The sequence below is a fragment of the Budorcas taxicolor genome, chromosome 11 (genome assembly GCF_023091745.1).
Source record: "Budorcas taxicolor isolate Tak-1 chromosome 11, Takin1.1, whole genome shotgun sequence".
NCBI classification, from domain to species: Eukaryota; Metazoa; Chordata; class Mammalia; order Artiodactyla; family Bovidae; genus Budorcas; species Budorcas taxicolor.
This window is the reverse complement of record NC_068920.1, coordinates 157,393,942-157,415,111: the sequence shown is the minus strand read 5'-3', so window position 1 is coordinate 157,415,111 and position 21,170 is coordinate 157,393,942. Positions and strand designations below refer to the sequence as shown.

Genomic DNA, 21,170 nt, shown 5'->3' with positions numbered 1-21,170 from the left:
TTGGAAGAGCTTGTCTCCTCAAATATAACAGTTGAGATGTTTAATGAGAAGAAAAGTGGCAGAGGACAGAAGACTTTTCTTACCTTTCTCTTCTCATAGTCTGAGAACCTATTCTGGGAGGCAAAAAAAAGACAGTGGTTAAGAGACGGTGGGCAGCAGGGGTTCTCACTGGCCCAGAATCCCCAGGCAGCCTGACAGCCCTCAGATTTGCAGGTCCATCCAGAGGGACTGCCTTGGAGGGCTGGGTAGGGGGTGGGGGATGAAGGGGCTGGCTGTTTGATAAAGGGTTCTGGATGGTTCTGATGGACACTAGGGTTGAGAACTACGGGGCTTGGCTTAAGAGCTTGAAGTCTTAAGTTCTGGTGATGCAGCTCAGAGAAGATATGGGTGTTCAAAAAAAGAGACCAAGAAATGGGTGTCTGATCCCTGGTATGTCTGCACAGCACACCTGCAAGCTACCAGCTCCAGCCTCCAAAACAACTACAAATGCACCAAGGTGTGTGTGCAAGTTCCCTGCAGAATTGTTCAAAAGAGTGAAAACACTGGAAATAACTCAAATGCCCATCAGGATGCAATTGCTAAGTCGCGGTTTACCCACACAGTGGATTATTACACAGCTGTCGAACGATGGGGCATGTGGGCGCAGCTACTGAAGGATGTCTGCCATCTTTCACTGTCTGTACAGCACAATTCCTCTCTTGTAAAAGCACCACCACCAAAACTCAACTCCCAGCTCTGGGGTGGCTGAGACAAAAGCCACGAAGAAGAGTCATTCATCGGTTCATGGTGACCGCCTCCAAGGGCTGGGACTGCAGGGTAGGAGGGGAGATGCTCACTCCATATATTTCTGTATTGTTTAGATTTATAACAAGGAGCAGGAATTACTTTTGTAGTCCAACATCAGCACACGCATGCGCGCTCACACACACACTTTTTTTTTTTTAACCAACCAGCCTTTCTATTTAGTTATCTGGTTCTGAGATCAGGATCAAGTGTTGGAGCTGTAAAAGCAGCATCCTATAAAGAAATAAGATTTTCCCTATGCTGAGGTAGGAGTAAAATTTAAGCTTATCTTTAGTTATACAGATAATACCTGATTATATTCTCCTTGTAAAAAACTAAGCAAGGCATATAAAAGTATCCATTGACCACTCCCAGGCCTAATCCTTATCCCCTCCCACCGTCCCTAGCCCTCAGTTCAGTCGCTCAGTCGTGTCCGCCTCTTTGCGACCCCATGAATCGCAGCACGCCAGGCCTCCCTGTCCATCACCATCTGCCGGAGTTCACTCAAACTCACATCCATCGAGTCGGTGATGCCATCCAGCCATCTCATCCTCTGTCGTCCCCTTTTCCTCCTGCCCCCAATCCCTCCCAGCATCAGAGTCTTTTCCAATGAGTCTCCAGTAGCATATTGGGCACCTGTCCTATCATTTTGCCTTTTCATACTGTTCATAGGGTTCTCAAGGCAAGAATACTGAAGTGGTTTGCCATTCCCTTCTCCAGCGGACCACATTCTGTCAGACCTCTCCACCATGACCCGCCCATCTTGGGTGGCCCCACAGGGCATGGCTTAGTTTCACTGAGTTAGACAAGGCTGTGGTCCTAGTGTGATCAGATTGACTAGTTTTCTGTGATCATGGTTGCAGTGTGTCTGCCCTCGGATGCACTCTTGCAACACCTACCATCTTACTTGGGTTTCTTTCCTAGCCCTGCTCCCATGTAAATATCATTATCAGACCTAAGTCCATGCATCTACCTACCTACAGTTTGTGCCTTTAGAAAAAATATATACGTTTGTATGTGTTTCCATATATAAACATAGTTTTTAATGGAGGTATAATTTATGCACTGTAAAATGTATCTTTTTAAAGACGTGTACAGGTCTGAGTTTTGACAACTGCATATAGTCATGTGACCATCACCACAATCAGATGTGAAGCCTAGCTGGCTACAGTTGGTGCCCCCTCCCAACCTCAATTTGTGGGCTCCCATGGAGGAGCATCAGAGAAGGCAATGGCACCCCACTCCATACTCTTGCCTGGAAAATCCCATGGATGGAGGAGCCTGGTGGGCTGCAGTCCATGGGATCGCTAAGAGTCGGACACGACTGAGCAACTTCACTTTCACTTTTTACTTTCATGCATTGGAGAAGGAAATGGCAACCCACTCCAGTATTCTTGCCTGGAGAATCCCAGGGACGGGGGAGCCTGGTGGGCTGCCGTCTATGGGGTCGCACAGAGTCGGACACGGCTGAAGCGACTTAGCAGCAGTATGGAGGAGCATATGGGTAGGTGGGTGGGGCACAGAGGCGGTTTCTGTCTGGCCTCACCGTCAGAGGCACCCTGATTACTGTGGGCAACCCTTGCTGAGCTTCCTCCTGGAGCCCTGACCTACTCTAGGTCTCCCCCAGGGACCCAGGGGTCCACTCTCCTCAAGCTCCATCAAGCAGGGAGACAGACAGGAAGCAAACTCTTTCCTGAGTAATTCTTCATGTAATTAGAGCTGTGGTTGTAACAGAGCAGGGCTCTGTGGGGCCTTCCCAGGACAGATCCCCTCCTCCTTCACAGTGTCCTCCACCTGCCTCTTGTCTGTAGAGATTTTAGCCAAAGAAGTAACTTAAGAGAAATGAGAAAACACAGAAGCAAAATAGTCAAGCAAGACAAAAATAACTGTTTAGCCATTAAACAAAGGCAAGAACCCTTAGCTCCTCCTCAAAGGCTACAGATAATGTTCTGAGTTGTATTACTCAGCTGTTTTGCAGATACTGAAACCCCCACCAGGTGGAAGAAATGAGCTACACGATGCCCAGTCTGCAGCCATGACATAAACTGCTCCATCTCACGCAATTCCCAGAACCGGCCTCAAAGAAACGGAACAAACCGACTCTGGAGTTACAGATGAACTGTACCCAAAACGATCAGGATGCTGCTGATCAGGCAGCCGGACGACCGACTTCAAGATGATGCTCCGCACGCGGCCCCCTCCTCTGCCTCCACACCCCTGAAACCCCCGCTTTAAGAACCCTTTGCCCCCTGACCCATAGTGGGAAGTTGGTTCCTGGGGACGTGCATCCAGCTTCTCCCCCAGGATAACTAGCTTCCCCAGTAAAGCTATCCTTCCTTTCAGCCAACACTTGTCTTTCAGTGTTGGATTCTTGAGCCATGAGCAGCTGAACCCAAGTTCAGCAACACAGGTTCTCCCAGGAAATGCACAGGGCGCTCTGAGAACTTCCATAGATCTGACCTAGGCTGCTGCGTTGTGGAAAGCTTCTCAGAAAATGTGATGTTTCAGCTGGGAACGGACGGATGAGACTGGAGCAAACGGGAGAGGAGAATCCAGCAGCGGGAACCCCCTATTCAAACACCCTAGACATTCAGGGACAGAGAGGAGTAGGATGAAGCTGGTGCTGGTGAGCTAGTGCGGTGAGGACCCAGAGCAGTCCACTGCCCCCCTCCGATGCTGGCCCTCCTTCCACTGCTCAGAGGCCTAACGCCTGGGCCTTAAATGTGGCAAAGCTAGCTAGTGGCAAATGAGCTAGTGTGCCTAGGAGGCCTTGTGAAAACTTCTACACGTATCTGCTTGGCTGAGTCACTCAGCTTCTGCGATCTCAGCTCCCCAACCAGGGATGGAACCTGGGTCTTGGTACTGAAAGCCCGAAATCCTACCCATGAGGCCACCAGAGAAAAGAAAGAATCCGCCTGCCAAAGCAGGAGACAAGGGTTTGATCCCTGGGTCGAGAAGATCCCTTGGAGAAGGAAATGGCAACCCACTCCAGTATTCTTGCCTGAAAAATCCCATGGGCAGAGGAGCCTGGTGGGCTACACAGTCCATGGAGTTGCAAAGAGTCGGACATGACTTAGCGACTAAACAACAAGACCACCAGGGAACCCCCCGCATGTCTGTTTGAAGGGAGGTAAATTCTAGTTTGATGGAGGAATCTGGGGGCCAAAGCTCTGAATGCCCCTGCGTGTGCACAGCCCTTGCACACACACCCCGACTCTCGCCCTCCCGCTGCCCACCCCACACGCCAGCAGGCGGTGCGCCTTACCTGCCACTCCTCCTCCTCCCTGCAGAGTCTGTCCGTGGGCCCGTCGGGGCTGTCCAGGGAGTTCTCAGCCCCATCCTGCTCCAGGACCGGCAGCAGGTATTGAGAAGGGGGGTAGTACTCCAGCCCTGACTCTGCGAGAGATGGACACAGGCTGACCAGGAGGGAAGGAGACCGCCTTGCAACCCAGAGCAGTCCACTGCTCCCCTCCGATGCTGGCCCTCCTGCCACTGCTTAGAGGCCTAACGCCTGGGCCTTAAATGTGGCAAGCACTCAATAAAGCATCAGCTGAGTGAATAAATCTTCCCGCCCCTTGCCTCTTTACCATCCACATGAGAATGAGATGAAAAATGCCTGAGCTTCATAGAGAAGCCTGGGTTCAAGACCCAGCTTTATCCACAATTTCCTGGGTAGCTGCCTCCTGTATATTTGAAAAGATTCATACACTTTCCCCATTTAGCCTTATTCTTGCTGATTTATAAGTGCTCTTTATATATGATGGTTAATAACCTTGGGTCTATAACATATGTTGCAGCTGTCTTCTTCCAGGCGGTAACTTATCTTTTCAACTTTTTCATTTTGCTGTGTGTGTGCTCAGTCATGTCTGACTCTTTGCAACCCCATGGACTGTAGCCCGCCAGACTCCTCTGTCCATGGGATTTTCCCAGGCAAGAATACTGGAGGCGGTTGCCATTTACGCCTCTGGGGCATCTTCTCAAGTCAAGGATCAAACCAGGGTCTCTTGCATCTCCTGCATCGGCAGGCAGATTCTTTACCATTAGCACCACCCAGGGAGCCTGTCTTTTTTAACCTTGATGATAGTATCCTTTTGAGGTAAAGGTTAGATTTTAATGTAGTCAAGGTCATCCTTTTTCCCCTACCAAAGGATATAAATAGGCAATTCACAAGAAATACTAAAAGTGGACAGTAAACATGTGAAAAAGTATTCTAATATTCAAGGAAATGACATTAAAATAATAATGTTGTTGTTCAGTCACTAAGTCGTGTCCAGCTCTTTGTGACCCCATGGACTGCAGCACACCAGGCTTCCCTCTCCTTCACCGTTGCCCGGGGCTTGCGCAAACTCATGTCCACTGAGTCAGTGATGCCATCCAACCGTCTCATCCTCTGTCACCCTCTTCCTCTTGTTTACCCATCAGGTTCAGGTCAGTTCAGTTCAATCGCTTAGTTGTGTCCGACTTTTTGCGACCCCATGGACTGCAGCACGTCAGGCTTCCCTGTCCATCACCAACTCCTGGAGCTTGTTCAAACTCACATCCATTGAGTCAGTGATGCCATCCAACCATCTCATCCTCTGTCGTCCCCTTCTCCTCCCGCCTTCAGTCTTTCCCAGCATCAGGGTCTTTTCCAATGAGTCAGTTCTTCACATCAGGTGGCCAAAGTATCGGAGCTTCAGCTTCAGCATCAGTCCTTCCAATGAACATTCAGGACTGATGTTTCCTTTAGGATGGACTGGTTGGACTCTCAAGAGTCTTCTCCAACACCACAGTTCAAAAGCATCAGTTCTTCGGTGCTCAAGCTTTCTTTATAGTCCAACTCTCACATCCATACATGACCACTGGAAAAACCACAGCTATGACTAGAGGGACCTTTGTCAGCAAAGTAATGTCTTTGCTTTTTAATAATCCATCAGATTAGAAGACTTTTAAAGATCTCACCAATTGTTAGCGAGGCTGTGGGGAAGAAGAATCCTCTCAGATACTCCTCATGGAATGTAAACCGATGGAGCCTCTTCAGAGGCAATACAGAGTGCTGTCCCTGTCCACCTACCAACCCTGCTTCCCTACAGGGGATGCTCCCAACAAGCCAGACAAGTGTGGGCTACAGCGTTCGTTCCAGGAGCAAATGGGAAATAACTTCCAGTGGTTCCACTAGGAATACTCTGCAGCAGTTTACAACAGAGCCACACGTCACGGGACAGGAAAGGCCCGGGACCTATTCTTAAGTGAGAAAGGTAGGGCATAGGATCACCTGGTGCAACATCTTCTGTGGGTGTTTTCAATGTTTTTAAGACAGCAAAACCAAAAATTTTACATACACGTTTATACCTGCTGTGCTGTGCTTAATTGCTCAGTCGTGTCTGACTCTGTGTGACCCCACGGACTGCAGCCCGCCAGGCTCCTTTGCCCATGGGGTTCTCCAGGCAAGAACACTGGAGTGGGTTGCCATGCCCTCCTCCAGGGGATCTTCCAACCCAGGGATCCAACCCAGGTCTCCCACACTGCAGGCGGATTCTTTACCATCTGAGCCATCATACTTCCTCACGTGACAGTCATCTTTCCCTGTTTCTCCTGCCAGATCTGCAGAGCTCTGGGCAGGCAGGGACCCTCAGCTGCCTCGCTGGCACAGAGCAGCCCCAGGGGCCATGGTCTGTGCTCGCTCAGCAAAGGAGGCGGGCTGCCTGGCTTTACCTTTGCAGAGGAACTGCTGAATGGCCTCAGTGCCAGCGCCGCACACCTCCTGCGGGGGGTAGACCATGGACAACGCATCGAGGCTCAGGGTCTGCAGACACAAGGAGACCCCTCTTTATCTGTCGTTCACTTCATCGCTCCACACAATCTAGACATAAGATCTTTAAAGAGGTAATCAAGTTCAAAACAAAGTCACCAGTCTGGGCCCTAGTCCAGCATGAACTGGTGTCCGTAAAAGATGAGGCAATCAGGACTCAGACGCCTTCCAAGGAGGAGGATGGGAGGACACAGGGAGAAGACAGCCATCCAGAAGCCAAGGAGAGGGAGGCCTTAGAAGAACCAAGCCCACCAAGACCTCGATCTTGGACTTCCGGCCTGCAGAAGTCTTAAGGCCCCAGCCTGGGGCGCTTTGTTAGGACCGCAGTGTCCCTGGACCGCCCTGCCCTCCACCCCCAGCTCTGACGATCATGGTTTCTGCAGCTCTGAGCTGAGGCGGCTCCCTCCCTGCCAGTGCCCTCCAGCCACTGCAGCTTCCAACCACATCAGCTCCCCTGCTCCTCCCTTAACATGTCCTGGGCTTTCCTGCCTCCTGCCTTTCCCCAACTGTGCCTCCACCTGGAACGCTCCCATGACCCCTGTTGACTTCTCCAGGGCTTTCTCCTCTTTCAAGGTCTGGCTCAGACACCGTGTCTGTCTTAATGAACCCATCAGGATTCAGCATGAGCTTTTCACTCTACTAGGAATATGCTTTGCTGCCCCTATTATGACAGCAAGTCACCTAATTACAATCACTCACACTGTTCTCTCTGTGAGCCCCTGAGGACCTTGAGATCTCCATGACCCCCGTATCCTGTGACCAGGGCAGGCCTCCAGGAATGTGGGAGGGGAGCGGCAGGCAGGCCAGGCAGGCCCCCAGGCGAGAGCACGGCCCACCTACCTCCAGGGTTCGGACGTGCGCCAGCATCCGAGGCAGCCTCTGAATCTCATTCTCACTGATGTCCAGAGTGCGCAGGCTCCGAAGCTCCCCCAGCGTGTCTGGCAGCTCCTTCAGCCTGTTGTCTGGAGGGGTCCCAGTGGCACAGTTCAGCACCCCACAGCCCCTTCACGAGCTTCCGGCCTGACACCTGCCAGGACTGGGTGGAGGTGGGTGCCTCCCTCGGAGCCTGGGGTATACCCTGGCTCCATGAGGAAAAGCGGTGGAGTTTCAATGACACAGGTTCAAGTCCCTGCTCCACCACTTATGAGCTGAGAGACTCTGGAAAACTGACTTGACCTCCCTGGACCAGTTTCCACATCAGTAAAATGGGGGTGCCCACACTATTTGGCCTTATAGGAATACTGAGGGATTCAAAGAGATGATGCATATGAAAAGGTGCTCAGCATAGGGCCTATCACATGATGTACCCATCACAGTAAGTGATTAGTAAACTGGGTGCTATTATGATCATCATTATTTATATGTTACAAATGGGTAAACTACGGCACCCTGTGCAGAAAGAACTGAAGGAAAAGCAGAAAGGAGCGAGCTGGGGGCGCAGGGAGGCACGTGTTAGAATTCCGGCTCGGTCACTACTGCACTGGCTGGTCTTGAGCAAGTCACGGCTCCCTGAGCCTCGTTTTCCTCATCTGTAAATTGGGGATAAGACCTCTTTCCTCTCTCACACACACTTGTGGCACCCCCGAGTGTGGAAGCGCTCCTCACTGGGTGGGAAGGGATACTCAGAATGGCTCTCACCCCGTCAGTCCACACTCTCACCGTCCATCGCCCATGGTTCTAAGCACGAACCTCCCTGTAAGACCTCTCCTCCCTGTAAGGTCCCGGCCGGGAGGAGCTGCAGGAACCCTCCAGACGCTCTGTCTAGTTACCATGGAGACACACTGACCGCAGAGGAGGTCCGACAGTTTGAGTGACGCCTGGGGGCTGGCTGCTCTCCTGCTCAATGGGTCCCAGGACAGGCACCCTGGGACACTAGCTGGGCCAGCTCAGAGTAGACCGAGGGTCATGTGGACAGGGCTTCCTGGCCCCCTACCTTTCACATTGAGGGTCTGGAGCTGGATCAGGTTCCCAATGGAACGTGGGAGACAGGTCAGTTGATTCCTTTCCACGTTCAAGACCTGAGAGAGAGGGAGAATGGCAAGAGAAGGCACACATGCAGACAATAACGCCTACCCTGCTTCCGGCCAGGCATCATCCGGGCACCACACCCACATCTTATCTCCCGACAGCCCTGTGAGGAAGACACCAACTGTCACGATCCCATCTGAGAGATGAGAAAACTGAGGCTCGGAGTGGTGAAGTCCTGTGTCCAAAGGCAATGCTAGACTTTGCACCTGGTTCTTGCTGAGGCTGTACCATTTATACTGACCACAAACACCTGATAATAAGGGGATCCAGGTGAGGGGGCACGTGATGAAGCTTTGTTATCCCAGAGTGAACAGAAGGAAGCTGAGCTGCATCCAGGCAATGGGACCTGCCTGAGGCTGTGGAGCCAGCAGCTGGTGGAGTGGGATTGAAACCTGGGCTGACTGGTGGCACCGTGAGGTGAGTGGGGCTGACTGGTGGCACCGTGAGGTGAGCGAGGCCGACAGGATGACACATAAAGTAACCATTAAGAATAAACAGATACGATGGGAAGGCACGCACGTTAAAAACAATGTGGCAGATGAGTATTCGATGAACCAAAGGATGGCTGTAAGTTATTCTTATCAGGTATCCCAAAGTTACAGAACAGTGACTGCACCAGTTATACAAACACACGTGTGTAAAAAAGGACGGGCCGTCCTCCTCTGTGAACTGGGGATGATGCTGACGTGTTCAGAGGGGCTGTGAGCAATTGGTTGACGACGCAAGTGAAATGCTTAGCTTGGTGCTGGCATGCAGCGGGCGCTCAATAAATGCAGGGGCTGCCGCTGACAAGAAGCAGAAGCGAGACACTGAGCCGGAGAGCTGAATTCACCACTCGGAAATGGTGGACTCGCTGGGCACTCTTTTTCTGTAAAGTTGTGGGAGCTAACGATGCAATCCCAACGCGCATGCCAAAAATTCGGTGGAGAGATGCCCACAGCCCAGACTGCAAGGCTGGCGCCACCCCTGGGCACCTCAATAGTAAAGGCAGAGGAGCCAGCGGCACCCAAGCCCTGGCTGGAGCATGACCAGAACATTCTGGGTCTGTGCGGCTGCAGTTTCTTACTTAGGGGGTCAAAGGTGGGTTGTGTCTCCTGCAGCCGTACCTGCAGGGCCGTCAGCTGGCCTATGTCGTCAGGAAGGGCTGTCAGCTGGTTATCATGAAGATCCAGAACCTGCGGAAGCGAGACAAGTGGAACACCCGAAGTCCCCGACTGAGAAAGCCTCCGCAATTTCAGGCTCCAGGGAGACAGGGTGTGGTGGGGGTGCCCCCGGGCCTCTGGTGTTCAAGAGTACCAACCCCTTCCTCCCCAACTAAAGGACCACTCCATCTTTTGTTTTTGTAAGTATTATACCATTTCATTCTTCTCTATCCAGTATGTGTACATATTCATGTTGAAAACTCCTCATGGTCTAGATATATATTTGCATAGTAAAAGACTACCAAATATGCAATAAAATATTGATAGCAGTTCTCTAGAGTGTGAAATTATGTTTTTCCTTATGCTTAACTGTATTTGCTAATATTTTTAACAACGGAAATGAGCAAAATGGGGTAGGAGATATATATATGTATACATATAAAATACATATAGATGAAATATAAATATACACGAATATGAAAGCTTTTTAATGTTATCTTTCTCCCGCTTATAAAAATAAAGCGTGTTAGACCAGAACAATAAAGAGAAGAACTACCCCTAGTCCCCACACACCAGCATTAGCCATAAAAATCACTTTGATGCCTCCGCTGCCAGTCTCTACACTGCCACATGCATACCCTCGGTCACAGCTCAAGTTTATGGGGAACAGCCCGGGGGTCCTGCCTCCCGTCCACTGTGACCACGTCCCAGCCTCTGTCCTGGGGGAGCTGTCAGGAGGGAGTCACTCAGCTCACCGCGCTTCCACACACTGACTTGCTTCCTCTTGCTTCCTGTCTGGGCCCATTGGTCTCCCTGTTCTCTGCCACTTTGCCTTTCCACGAGTTTACGGTTTGCCTTTGCACCTAGCGGGTAAGCTCCCTGAGGGCGGGGCTTGCGGCTGGTTCTCTGCAACCTCACCGCACACAGGCCCAGAGGAGGCACCTGATAAACCATGCTGATCACGCCCAGAGTCCCGATGACGTGAGGCACGTCTGGCATAAACTCTGACAGCCGAGACGTGACGGGAGGGGCATGCTGGCTGCCCCCTGGGAGCAGGGCCCCAGTACCTTGATGGTGGCGAGACTCAGGAGGCTGCAGGATTTAGGGAGCAGGGAGGTGAGCAGATTCGTGTGGACGATCAACACCTGCATGGGAAAGAGTTTCGGCATATTAGGCTGAAGGAGAGCTGCAGGGAGGGAGGTTGGAGGTGGGGCAGCTGGCGCGGCACTGGGCACCAGCGGTCAGCCCGGCCCAGCGCTCTCTCCTGTAGACATCACAAGCGACGTCTCCAAACACGGGAAAACCAGATGACCGTAAACTCTGGAATCTCAAGACTGAAAGGGACCTCAGAGGTCTAATTCTTCCTTCCATCCCGAGAAGCGATCCCCGTGCAGCTGTCCCGACCTTAACGTCCCTCAGCTTCAACAGCATCTGTGGGAAATGTCGTTGTCTAGTCTCTCAGTCATGTCTGCCTCTTTGTGACCCCATGGATTGTAGCCCACTAGGCTCTTCTGTCCACAGGCTTCTCCAGGAAAAAATATTGGGGTGGGTTGCCATTTCCTTCTCCAGGGGACCTTCTTGACCCATGGACCGAACCCCGCATTAGCAGGTGGATTCTCTAGCACTGAGCTACCAGGGAAGCCCCTGGTGGAAAACAGAATGATAAATTCCTGCCTCTGAGGGCTGCTAACGCTAAGAGACAGAAAGCACTCAGTACAGGGCTGGGACATGATCAGACGCTCAATCAGAGTCACATGCTACTATTTTTGTTAGGCGCTGGCCCTGACATGGATACTTCCAATGTCAAGCTCACTCCTCTGTTGGCATAGAACACGTTTTACCTACCTGCTCTTAGACACTTCATTTAGAATACTGTTACCTACCTGCATACAGGGCTGCAATGCCTTTCTGAAAAATCATTCAGTCCACTCTTAACCTTCCCTAATTGACCAGAATGAAATGAGTGTGATTTTTACTATTAATAACAATGTGGTTATTCAGTGTCCACTATGTGGCAGGCACTCTACTCAGGCCATTTATGTCTTTATCTCTACCTTCCTGTCACTCATTTAATTCTCATAGTAGCTCTGCGAGTGGAGAACGATGGATATCTTCCTTTCACAGATGGAGAAACTGAGATGTAAGAGTGTAAGGAAGTTGCCCAATTCAGGCGGGGCCCAGCCAGAGCTGCCTGATGCCAGGGCCTGCTCCCCTGTGAGGACGCCTGCTGCAGGTGGAAAGTGTGCCATTCAGAGAGAAGAGGGATGTCTACGCCAGGATCCCCACCTGATTTCAAACAAGCAAACATGCCATGAATACTTTTCTGAAAATGTAGATCCGTCTCACCTTCTTCTGCAGAACTTTACATGTTGCAAAAGCCCCAAATGGAATCTAAGATAAGATAAAGAAGAATCAGTGCCTCCCCTCCTGCCAGTGTTTAACCTGTCGAATGGCAGGAAGAAGGGGCAGGAAGTGAGTAAGTCTAAGCCTTGGGAAGGCTGGGAGGAAGCCGCACTGGGTGGTCAGCCCTTCCTATCAGCTGTCAGTGACTTCCCCAACTACCCACCCCATCCCCATCATGAACTCTGAGGGGCAAAAGACAGATCTCTGATGTCCTACAGAGAATCCCAGGCTCTTCCAAGGCCTCAGGAATCTGTGGGCACATTTTCTGGACTCTGTGACTCTTGAAGACCATGCTGAGGCCAAAAGATCATCTCAGTTTTCTCTCACAAGAACAAAAGCTAAGGAAACATTTCTTGACTAGAGCTTCTGGCCTCTTAAAAGTCTCAGTCCACATCTATCATTTCCCAGGGACAGCAGAGCCAAGAAAGAGAGCAGATAAAACTTCACAAGCAGAACACCAACCACCCCACTTTACCTCGGAGAGTTCACATTTAGAGATGTCAAGAATGTCATCTGCTCCAGCTTCTTTTGCCTAGGGATAAAAAGAATTTTTAAAAAAGCCGGGGGCAGGGGCAGTTTCCAGGACTTTACTGGTAGTCCAGTGGTTAAGACTCCGCACTCCCAATTTAGGGGGCCAGGGTTCAATCCCTGGTCAGGGAACCAAATCCCACATGCCACAACTAAAAGAGGCAGCGTGCCACAACTGAGGCCCAGTGCAGGCAAATAAATCGTTTTAAAAAGAAGAAGAAAGAGAAAGAAAAGGGTTCGAGCAAAACATCCTTCCAGGGTGGACAAATCAGGCAAAGAAACATAGGATTAACGGCTTCAAAGAATCGCAGACACCCTCCTGGTTCAACTAGTCCATTCTGAAGGTGCACCAATGATCCTGGCTTTAACTGGGCTTGAGGTCCGGCAGGGAAGAGTGTGAACAAGTCACACCAAGAGTGGTCAGTCTGCAGAGGGGAAGTGCAGCGTGGAGCCCTGCTGCCTGGGGCGGAGGTGGAGATGGGCATAGACTCGGAGGAAACCCATTTCCCTCACCAGACACATCTGGTACTCCAGGCGTTTCCGAGCCTCCTCGCTGGGTTTCCGCTTCCGGAAGAAGAGTGGCATCCTTCCTTTTTCCTAGAGCGATCTTCACCACACTAGGGTGGAGGACAGGGGTGAGGCCCTGGGGCATCTGTCACCGCCCCCCAACACCCTGGACAGAGTACAGTAACAAGAGCACGGAGCTCATCTGCTGGATTATATGCTCCTTGAGGGCAGGGCCATGTCCATCGTGACCATCCATCTGTGCCCCGAGCCTGGCACAGCAGGTGCTCAATACCATTTGTTCTTTGTTGACTAAACAAGCAGCAGCAGGATGTGGAAAAGCACAACAGCAAGCCAGGTGACCTGGCTTTGAGCCCACATTTGCCCCTGACCCACTGTGAGCCCCTGACATACCCATTCCCCGTTCAGGGCCCCCATCTCTCCTCCACGTTAGACAAGGGGGTTGATCTGGAGACGTTTCCTCAGGTCCTCTTCAAGGAGGCTTTTTGAGGACTCTAACAGCCTTGGCTGTTGAATCACTTCTAACCCCTGAAACACTATCAGAGTGGCCTCAGGAAACCACCAAACGCTACATGGGTTTAGCCAGCGCTCTCCTTGGTCCTGGGGAACTCAACTACATCGTAACCAAAGGCGTTTCTGAATTATCAATAAATAAAAATTCAAAAGCAATTCTCAGGTAATTTGCCACTCTCCCAGTTATTATGATCCCATTTGATTCTCACCACAGCCCTCTTTATAGTAACAAAATTGATGCTCATCAAGTTCAGCTATCTGGTTATACAGCTAGACTGTAGTCCAAACCAGTCTGGAACCTCTGCTCTTTCAAGTCCTGATCCCGTGGTGTTTGCCCAACTCCTTGGTGCTTCAGTAACTTAGCACCAGTCTGGAACCTCTGCTCTTTCAAGTCCTGATCCCGTGGTGTTTGCCCAACTCCTTGGTGCTTCAGTAACTTAGCACACACCCAGTACACACTGTCCTGAACTCACTGCCTGCCCGGTATCAGAAAATGTCAACACTTGATATGGAACATCAGTGGGTCAGGATGCGCTCATACACAGAAGCTTATGGTTAATAGCATGGACACTGGGATGATTTTGCTTGTTTAACTGTTTTTGAATCCCAGCTCGGCCACCCACCAGCCATGTCCCCTTGGCTCACCTCTCTGAGCCTCAGTTTCCTCTTCTGTAAAGTGTGAGTAATATAATGTTCCCAACACCTGGTTCTATTTGGAGCCAGTGATTTCCATATTTGTAAAGCCCATAACACAGTACCTGGCACAGTGTTAATCACATACCACCACACATCTAACAAACATTTATTCAGGGCCTAGGACAGTAGAAAGAGCCGGGCAGAGAGGGGCCAGGGTGGAGATGCAGTTGAAGAAGACATATGCCTCCTCCTCAGGGGAGGGGCAGAGATCACAGGTCTCTGCGGACAGAGGTGTGGGCTGTCTGGGGAGCTGGCCTAGCCTGCAGAGCTGGCTCAGGCCCCTCTTGTCGCCCCACCTGTCTGCAGGGATGGGGAATAATTTAAGACCAGCCCTGCCCCATCTCTCCTTAATGACCAGCTCTTATCCTTCTGCTCCCCAATGACTAACCTTCCTTCACTTCCTCCCCAATGGCCACCTCTCTTCCACCCCTCCTAGATCAGCTCTTCCCTATCTGCTCCCTGATGTCCATTCCTCATCTATTCCCTCCCTGACGTCCAGCCTAGATAGGAAGAGCCACACCCATCCTCCCCAGCCTGGAGTGGGCAGTGCCCAACCTTTCGGTGCAGATAAACAGGTCCCCGATGGTTGTTCCCTCGGGTGGACCTGAAGGCAGGCCGATCACTCGCAGGGCTTGGTCATGGACGTGGGGTGGCAGGCCACTGGGCACTGCACGTCCCCTGCGGAGCAGAGTCTGGTCTCCTCCAAACGAAGGAACTGGGGATCGAAATTCAGAATCTCAGAAAGTCATGCAGACCAGGATGACGAAGTCTGAGACTGAAGACCGCAGAATCTTAAAAGAGTTAAGAGTTGGACCGGATTTAGACTCTTAACAAAACTGTTCTAATAGCTAAAATGCATACATCACGAAGGAGTTAGAAGGTGGTCCGAGATCGCTGTGGCCGAGAGGTCTCGGCATGCGACGCGGACCTTAGGAGAGGGGCGGGGTTCTGGGATTGGGTGACTGGGACTATGGGGTGACCCTCAGGATAAGGGAGAATGGGGAACAGCGGGGCCTGGGATCTCGGGAGAGTCCTCTGTTGTCTGCCTTCTCAGGGACAACTGCCCCGAACCCCCCTTCAGACCCCCTAGCCACGGCTCACCGCGGTGCCGGGTTCTCCAGCCGCTAGCCTCAGGTGCCTGCCCACAAGCAATATGGCGGCAAGGGCGTCGCTGGAAGGTTGGGCGGAGACGGCAGTTCTCGCGACAGTCGCGCTTTCGGGTCTATATCCGGCGCAAAAGTCTCACCTTCCGGTCTTTCGGCGTTCGGCTCGGAGGAGGCAAAGGTGCAACTTTCTTCGGTCGTCCCGAATCCGGGTTCATCCGACACCGGCCGCCTCCACCATGCCGCCTAAGTTCGACCCCAACGAGATCAAAGTCGGTGCGTGCTTTAGATGTGGCCGGGGCTTCGGGATGCGGCATCCCTCCCCGTATTCCGTCCGGCCCGCGGCCCCTGCCCCGATGGCCTTTCCCATGTCGGGCCTCAAGGCCGCTGCCTCCTAGGGGCCTGCCCTCTGGTGCTGCGTTCAGGGCGCTGTGCGTTCGTGGCCGACTCTCTTATTCTTAATGGGCCTCGGACCTGTGGCGGCTTCGCAGCCCGCACGCCTTAGGGTAAGGTTTGTCTCCGGGCGCTTCTCCCTAGGCTGGGTTGGCCGGCGGCGGGACTGCCCCCAAACCGATGCGGTGTGGGCCTCGGCAGCGGTGGCCGAACCCAAGGCCGCCGTCCCACGTGGCGCTTGGAGCGGTTCTCGCCTTGGCTGGAGGGGTGTCTTGCCTTGCTCCCCTCTCTTGGCATTTTTCCCAGAAGAGGCAATCGGTGGTGCGGCCAGGCCCGCCAGGAGGACTGCGGAGGGGAGGCTGTGATTTGGGCAACCCCTTCTGTGGAGGCACTAATTCTTTCTTTCTTCCAGTGTACTTGAGGTGTACCGGTGGGGAAGTCGGTGCCACGTCTGCCCTGGCCCCCAAGATCGGCCCTCTGGGTCTGGTAAGTCATCCCCGGGGGAGGGGGCCGCTTACTAAGTAAGACTCCAGCCTGCGCAGACACGATTGCCTCCGAGGTGCCGTTGACAGGGACAGATTGTCATACCCTACTAGGCTTCCGAGCCACTGAACTGGCACCAGCTGCCGCAGAAAGGTTGTATATAAAGGTGGATTCTGCTACTTGAACTTGTAGTTTTCGTGTGTCTTAGTTGCTGCTCTGAGGGTCCATGAGGGATGGGATAGAGGAGGTTTTTGAAGTCAAGAGTGAAAACTGTTGTTTGCTTGGTCTACTTCTTAGGGAAATAGCCATATGGCTGCTGGAGGATTGAATGGGGTGTGAAATGAAGACCTTTGTGAATGTTACAGTGAAGTCGCTCAGTCCTGTCTGACTCTTTGCGACCCCATGGACTGTAGCCTACCAGGCTTCTCTGTTCATGGGACTTTCCAGGCAAGAATACTGGAGTGGGTTACCATTTCTGTAGAGGATCTTCCCCACCAAGGGATCGAACCCGGGTCTCCTGTATTGTGGGCAGCCGCTTTTCAGTAACTAGTATTAACTCTGCTTTCAATGTACTGATTCATACGGTTGGCTTTACCTGCTGTCCTGGAGAAGGAAATGGCAACCCACTCCAGTATTCTTGCCTGGAAAATCCCAGGTGGACTACAGTCTATGGGGTTGCAGAGACTCTGACATGACTGAGTGACTAACACACGAAAGGTTGGACTTAATTCGTCTTTTTTTCTTGAATATAATTAGGTCTTTATTTTCTGGGCAGTGGTCTCCTGTCTGAAAAGTTATCCCATCATGGTTTTGCTTAAGCAGTGGCCACCTTACTCTTTGTTGTCCCTTAGCTCAGCTAGCGCTCACTGGACACCTCTCCTGTTCAGTTCAGTCGCTCAGTCATGTCTGACTCTTTGCGATCCCAGGACTGCAGTACTCCAGGCCTCCCTGTCCATCACCAACTCCTGGAGATTACTCAAACATGTCCGTTGAGTCGGTGATGCCATCCACCCATCTCATCCTCTGTCGTCCCCTTCTCCTGCCTTCAATCATTCCCAGAATCAGGGTCTTTTCAAATGAGTCAGTTCTTTGCATCAGGTGGCCAGAGGATTGGGGTTTTGGCTTCAGCATCAGTCCTTCCAATGAATATTCAGGACTGATTTCCTTTAGGATGGACTGGTTGGAGCTCCTTGCAGTCCCTTGGGACTCTTTTAATAAGAGTCTTCTCCAACAGCACAGTTCAAAAGCTTCAATTTTTCATTGCTTAATCTCCTTTATATAATTCTCTTCAGGGAATTACAAAGTGCAGATGCCCAGACTGCATCCCCATAGGTTGACTAGGATTGGTCAGACACCAGGAACATGGTATCTTTAAAGATCCCCTGGTGATCCAAATGTAAAAGATACCACATAGATCTCTAGGAAAGGGTAGGTAAGCGACATGGCCCCATTGTGGCCTTAAACCTCAAGGTTACAGCCTTGGATAAACTAAACCCGTAGCCTCATTTTTCCAATTTAATTATGGTGATAGCCATACCTTGATTAGGTAGGCACAGTTAAACGTGTTTCAGAAAGCTTTCTTGTGTGCTGCCAAGTGAGAGGGACTGGGCAGATTTTCAGATCAGTTTCGGTTAGGGCACAGTGTGATTATATACCTTGTATTTCTACAGTCTCCAAAAAAGGTCGGTGATGACATTGCCAAGGCAACTGGTGATTGGAAGGGTCTGCGGATTACAGTGAAACTGACCATTCAGAACAGACAAGCCCAGGTACTTGGTTTGAGGGCAGGCAGAGGTGGGGATACCTGGGTGGCAGGTGCTAAAAGCAGTTTTATTTGTGGGGAGGGTTGTTTTAAGAGCGTGGTTTAAATATTAACTCTTCTCACTATGGAGACACTGAGCAAATCAGCATTTGCTGGGGAAGGGTAGGCTGTGTTACTGGTTGTGAAGATTAGCTTGAATGTACATTTGGTCAACAGTGTCCGGCCCCTGGTCCTGAGAGCCGAAGTGCACGGTATTATCGGTTCTTGCTAGAGGGTAGCATAGGGCTTATTCACATGGAGCATCTCTTCTGCAGATTGAGGTGGTACCTTCTGCTTCTGCCCTGATCATCAAAGCCCTCAAGGAACCACCAAGGGACAGAAAGAAGCAGAAAAACAGTGAGTGGTTTTTTCCCCTGGTAATTTGTGGGTGGTGGTGTGTCCAATGTAATAGACAGCTGTACTTGCTCCCTTTAAGGAAACAGGGATGGCACAGGTGTTTGTTAAGCTGTTACAGAGCCAGGCACTGCCAACAAGTGCCCTGTGGCTCTGCTCAATCACTGGTGTGGAACAGATCCCCTCAGAACATACAGGAGAGAACTGTCAAACAGGGTGAAGAAACAGATAACCAGTAATTGGGGAAGGGCAGCTTCCTAGCTACATGACATATGGACAGCTTTAACCAACCTGTCACTTTTTTCTCTTCAAAACAGTCCCTTCCATGTAAGGTTAGCAAAACTTGATTTTGTGTCTAGCCACCCGCCACTGCACCTGACCAGTTTTCTGTTGGCTGGTGCAATCCAGTGGTGAGCTAAAAATAACCCCAGCTTAGGAAACAGGGTTGTTCTTCATGTGGATGACTCTGTGCCGAAAGCATGGGAACAGGCTAGAAATGGATGAGAGAAGATGGACTGTGGTCTGCCCTGGCCTCAGGTGGTAACAAAGCTTTTCTCTTTTCTGCAGTTAAGCACAGTGGAAACATCACTTTTGATGAGATCGTCAACATTGCCCGGCAGATGCGGCATCGGTCTCTAGCTAGAGAGCTTTCTGGTAAGAGCAGAACAGTTTGGGGCCATCTTAGCTGTAACTTGAGATGTGTTCCTTTAGTGGCCTTTTCCCAATTAGAAGGGGCTTTCTTAACTCTGTAAGACCTGGAATTGGGAGTGTCTTTCGGTTTGAGTCTGGTTATAATGGGATCTGTGGCCAGTTTTGCACTTGGAGATTTTAAATAATACTGAGTGCTGAGTTTTGGATTAGGGGAGCATATTATTCCCGTAATCCATAAAATTGTTACTCCTTATTCCTCTCCTCACCTGTATTCCCTCTGGTATCTGAGAATTGCGAGGGACTGACTTCCCCTCTGACTCCACCTTTTCTTAATGACAGGAACCATTAAAGAGATCCTGGGGACCGCCCAGTCTGTGGGCTGCAATGTTGATGGCCGCCACCCTCATGACATCATAGATGATATCAACAGTGGCGCAGTGGAGTGCCCCGCTGTAAGTCATTTCTGCACTGATATGGTTAAAATTAAGGTGAAGACTGGGGGGGGGAGCTAATGTATCCTTTTACTGTAGAAAGTTCTAGAAATGCTCAATAGTGGGGAATAAAGTTTTTTGTCCTGTTACTGAGAGGTTTCTTTTCTCCCCCCACAGAGTTAAGAGCTGCAAAGGAAAAAGAAAAATAAAGGATCATTTGACAACCAGTGGACTTTGACGTAGCTTCTTCCTTGAGGGGGTAGCCTAGTCTTTGTGGTCAAATTGTGGTCATTGGGGCCAAGGTGACAGATGAAGCCACAGTCTGGACAATAGCATTCTGACCTCAAGAAAATACTGTTGGGCAGAAAGGAAACTTGGGAGTTGAACGTACTAAATGTGTGTAGAAGGAGCTCTTCCCAAACCAGTTTACTCGGTGGGTTGCAGGCCCAGGGCTTCGCTGTCCATCCCAGCACACAGCTGGGGCTCAGAATTACTGATGGGACAACCAAAGAACCTGATATTTATGGTCCTTGATTGATCTCAAGTTGATGTAAAAGCGAGGTTAAAGACTCGATCCCTGGGTTGGGAAGATTCCCTGCAGAAGGAAATGGCAACCCACTCCAGTACTCTTGCCTTGAAGATTCCATGGGCAGAGGAGCTTGGTGCAGGCTACTATCTGATTTTCTATCTAGAGCTCCTCACTCACTTGATTGATATGCAACAAATGAACATCAAACACGTAGGTGCTGAGACAAAAGCTTGAAATACCAACCTGGAAGGGGCTTTCTGGGGAGGAATGACAACCCTATGATCTTCATTTCTAGTTGCTTTCCTCTCCCATTTTTGCACTTTGTGTGTGCGCTCAGACTCGCTGCAGCCCCATGGACTGTAGCCTGCCAGGCTCCTCTGTCCATAGGATCTCCCCATGCAAGAATACTGGAGCGGGTTGCCGTTTCCTTCCCCAGGGGATCTTCCTTGACCCAGGGTTTGAACCTGGGTCTCCAGCATTGCAGGCAGATGCTTTACTGTCTGAGCCACCAGGGAAGCCTAGGTTTCCAAGAGGGTGTGGAAAACTGTTTACTGGAAAGGACCATCTGAGATCTCTGAAGTGATGAAAGGTTCCAGGACATGGGGCAAAGTCATCAAGGAATCAAAGCTGGAGGCCTGGGGTGACAACCATCTCACAGTAGACCACTAACGGGGGATCAAGCATCCTTATCAAAAAACACCAGCGAAGCAGCTTATAGCAGCTAGGATCTACACTGCTGGTGTAAAGGACAAAGAAGCAGGGCAACAGGCTAAAGAGCTTGATCCAAGATAACTGGGCTGTCAGGAAGGCGGGAAAAGGAAAAATGACCCGAAAGTATGGCTGCTGTCAGATGGCCCCAGTCTTGTTAGCCCTCCCTCTAAAGTGAAAGTCATAGTTAACACGACCATTGTTAACTATACATATTATAACAATATATATTATAGTTAATAGCCTTAGGTCTGTAACATGCTGTGGCTATCTCATTCCAGGTGGAAGATATCTTACCCAGGTGGAAA

The 21,170-nt window shown here is 50.9% G+C and overlaps 2 protein-coding genes and 1 non-coding gene across 5 annotated transcripts in view; 2 read left to right on the top strand and 1 right to left on the bottom strand.

Annotated features, from left to right (window-relative positions):
• Nucleotides 1-15,573, bottom strand: part of LRSAM1 (leucine rich repeat and sterile alpha motif containing 1) — a 34,486-nt gene extending 18,913 nt beyond the window's left edge. Inside the window, exons 1-12 of one of the 3 annotated variants that reach the window (XM_052647898.1) lie at nucleotides 15,511-15,573; nucleotides 14,965-15,124; nucleotides 13,189-13,292; nucleotides 12,623-12,679; nucleotides 12,091-12,135; nucleotides 10,812-10,889; nucleotides 9,709-9,777; nucleotides 8,508-8,592; nucleotides 7,415-7,536; nucleotides 6,478-6,568; nucleotides 4,049-4,179; nucleotides 84-113 (exon numbers count right to left, since the gene is read on the bottom strand). In XM_052647898.1, coding sequence (XP_052503858.1) covers nucleotides 84-113; nucleotides 4,049-4,179; nucleotides 6,478-6,568; nucleotides 7,415-7,536; nucleotides 8,508-8,592; nucleotides 9,709-9,777; nucleotides 10,812-10,889; nucleotides 12,091-12,135; nucleotides 12,623-12,679; nucleotides 13,189-13,260 — 780 coding nt within the window. In that variant the 5' untranslated portion in view covers nucleotides 13,261-13,292; nucleotides 14,965-15,124; nucleotides 15,511-15,573. Of the gene's footprint in view, nucleotides 1-83; nucleotides 114-4,048; nucleotides 4,180-6,477; nucleotides 6,569-7,414; nucleotides 7,537-8,507; nucleotides 8,593-9,708; nucleotides 9,778-10,811; nucleotides 10,890-12,090; nucleotides 12,136-12,622; nucleotides 12,680-13,188; nucleotides 13,293-14,964; nucleotides 15,201-15,510 lie in introns of those variants that run through there. The other 2 variants (XM_052647897.1, XM_052647899.1) reach the window with 2 other exon arrangements.
• Nucleotides 15,574-15,650: 77 nt separating this feature from the next.
• On the top strand, nucleotides 15,651-19,852 carry RPL12 (ribosomal protein L12). Its single transcript, XM_052647817.1, has 7 exons — nucleotides 15,651-15,788; nucleotides 16,318-16,391; nucleotides 18,059-18,157; nucleotides 18,465-18,546; nucleotides 19,111-19,197; nucleotides 19,534-19,646; nucleotides 19,803-19,852. The coding sequence occupies exons 1-7, from the start codon at nucleotides 15,752-15,754 to the stop codon at nucleotides 19,806-19,808; spliced, it is 498 nt and encodes a 165-aa protein (XP_052503777.1). The 5' UTR covers nucleotides 15,651-15,751; the 3' UTR covers nucleotides 19,809-19,852.
• Nucleotides 18,906-19,034, top strand: LOC128057088 (small nucleolar RNA SNORA65). The gene has a single exon (XR_008200270.1). It is a non-coding gene; the product is annotated as a small nucleolar RNA SNORA65 (small nucleolar RNA).
• Nucleotides 19,853-21,170: the final 1,318 nt, after the last annotated feature.

Bases quoted from the DNA above. Each gene is read 5' to 3' on its own strand.
- RPL12 (XM_052647817.1), top strand. From the start codon at position 15,752: ATGCCGCCTAAGTTCGACCCCAACGAGATCAAAGTCG. The intron at 16,392-18,058 runs GTAAGTCATCCC...GTATTTCTACAG, and splicing joins AGATCGGCCCTCTGGGTCTG to TCTCCAAAAAAGGTCGGTGA. The intron at 18,547-19,110 runs GTGAGTGGTTTT...TCTTTTCTGCAG, and splicing joins CAGAAAGAAGCAGAAAAACA to TTAAGCACAGTGGAAACATC.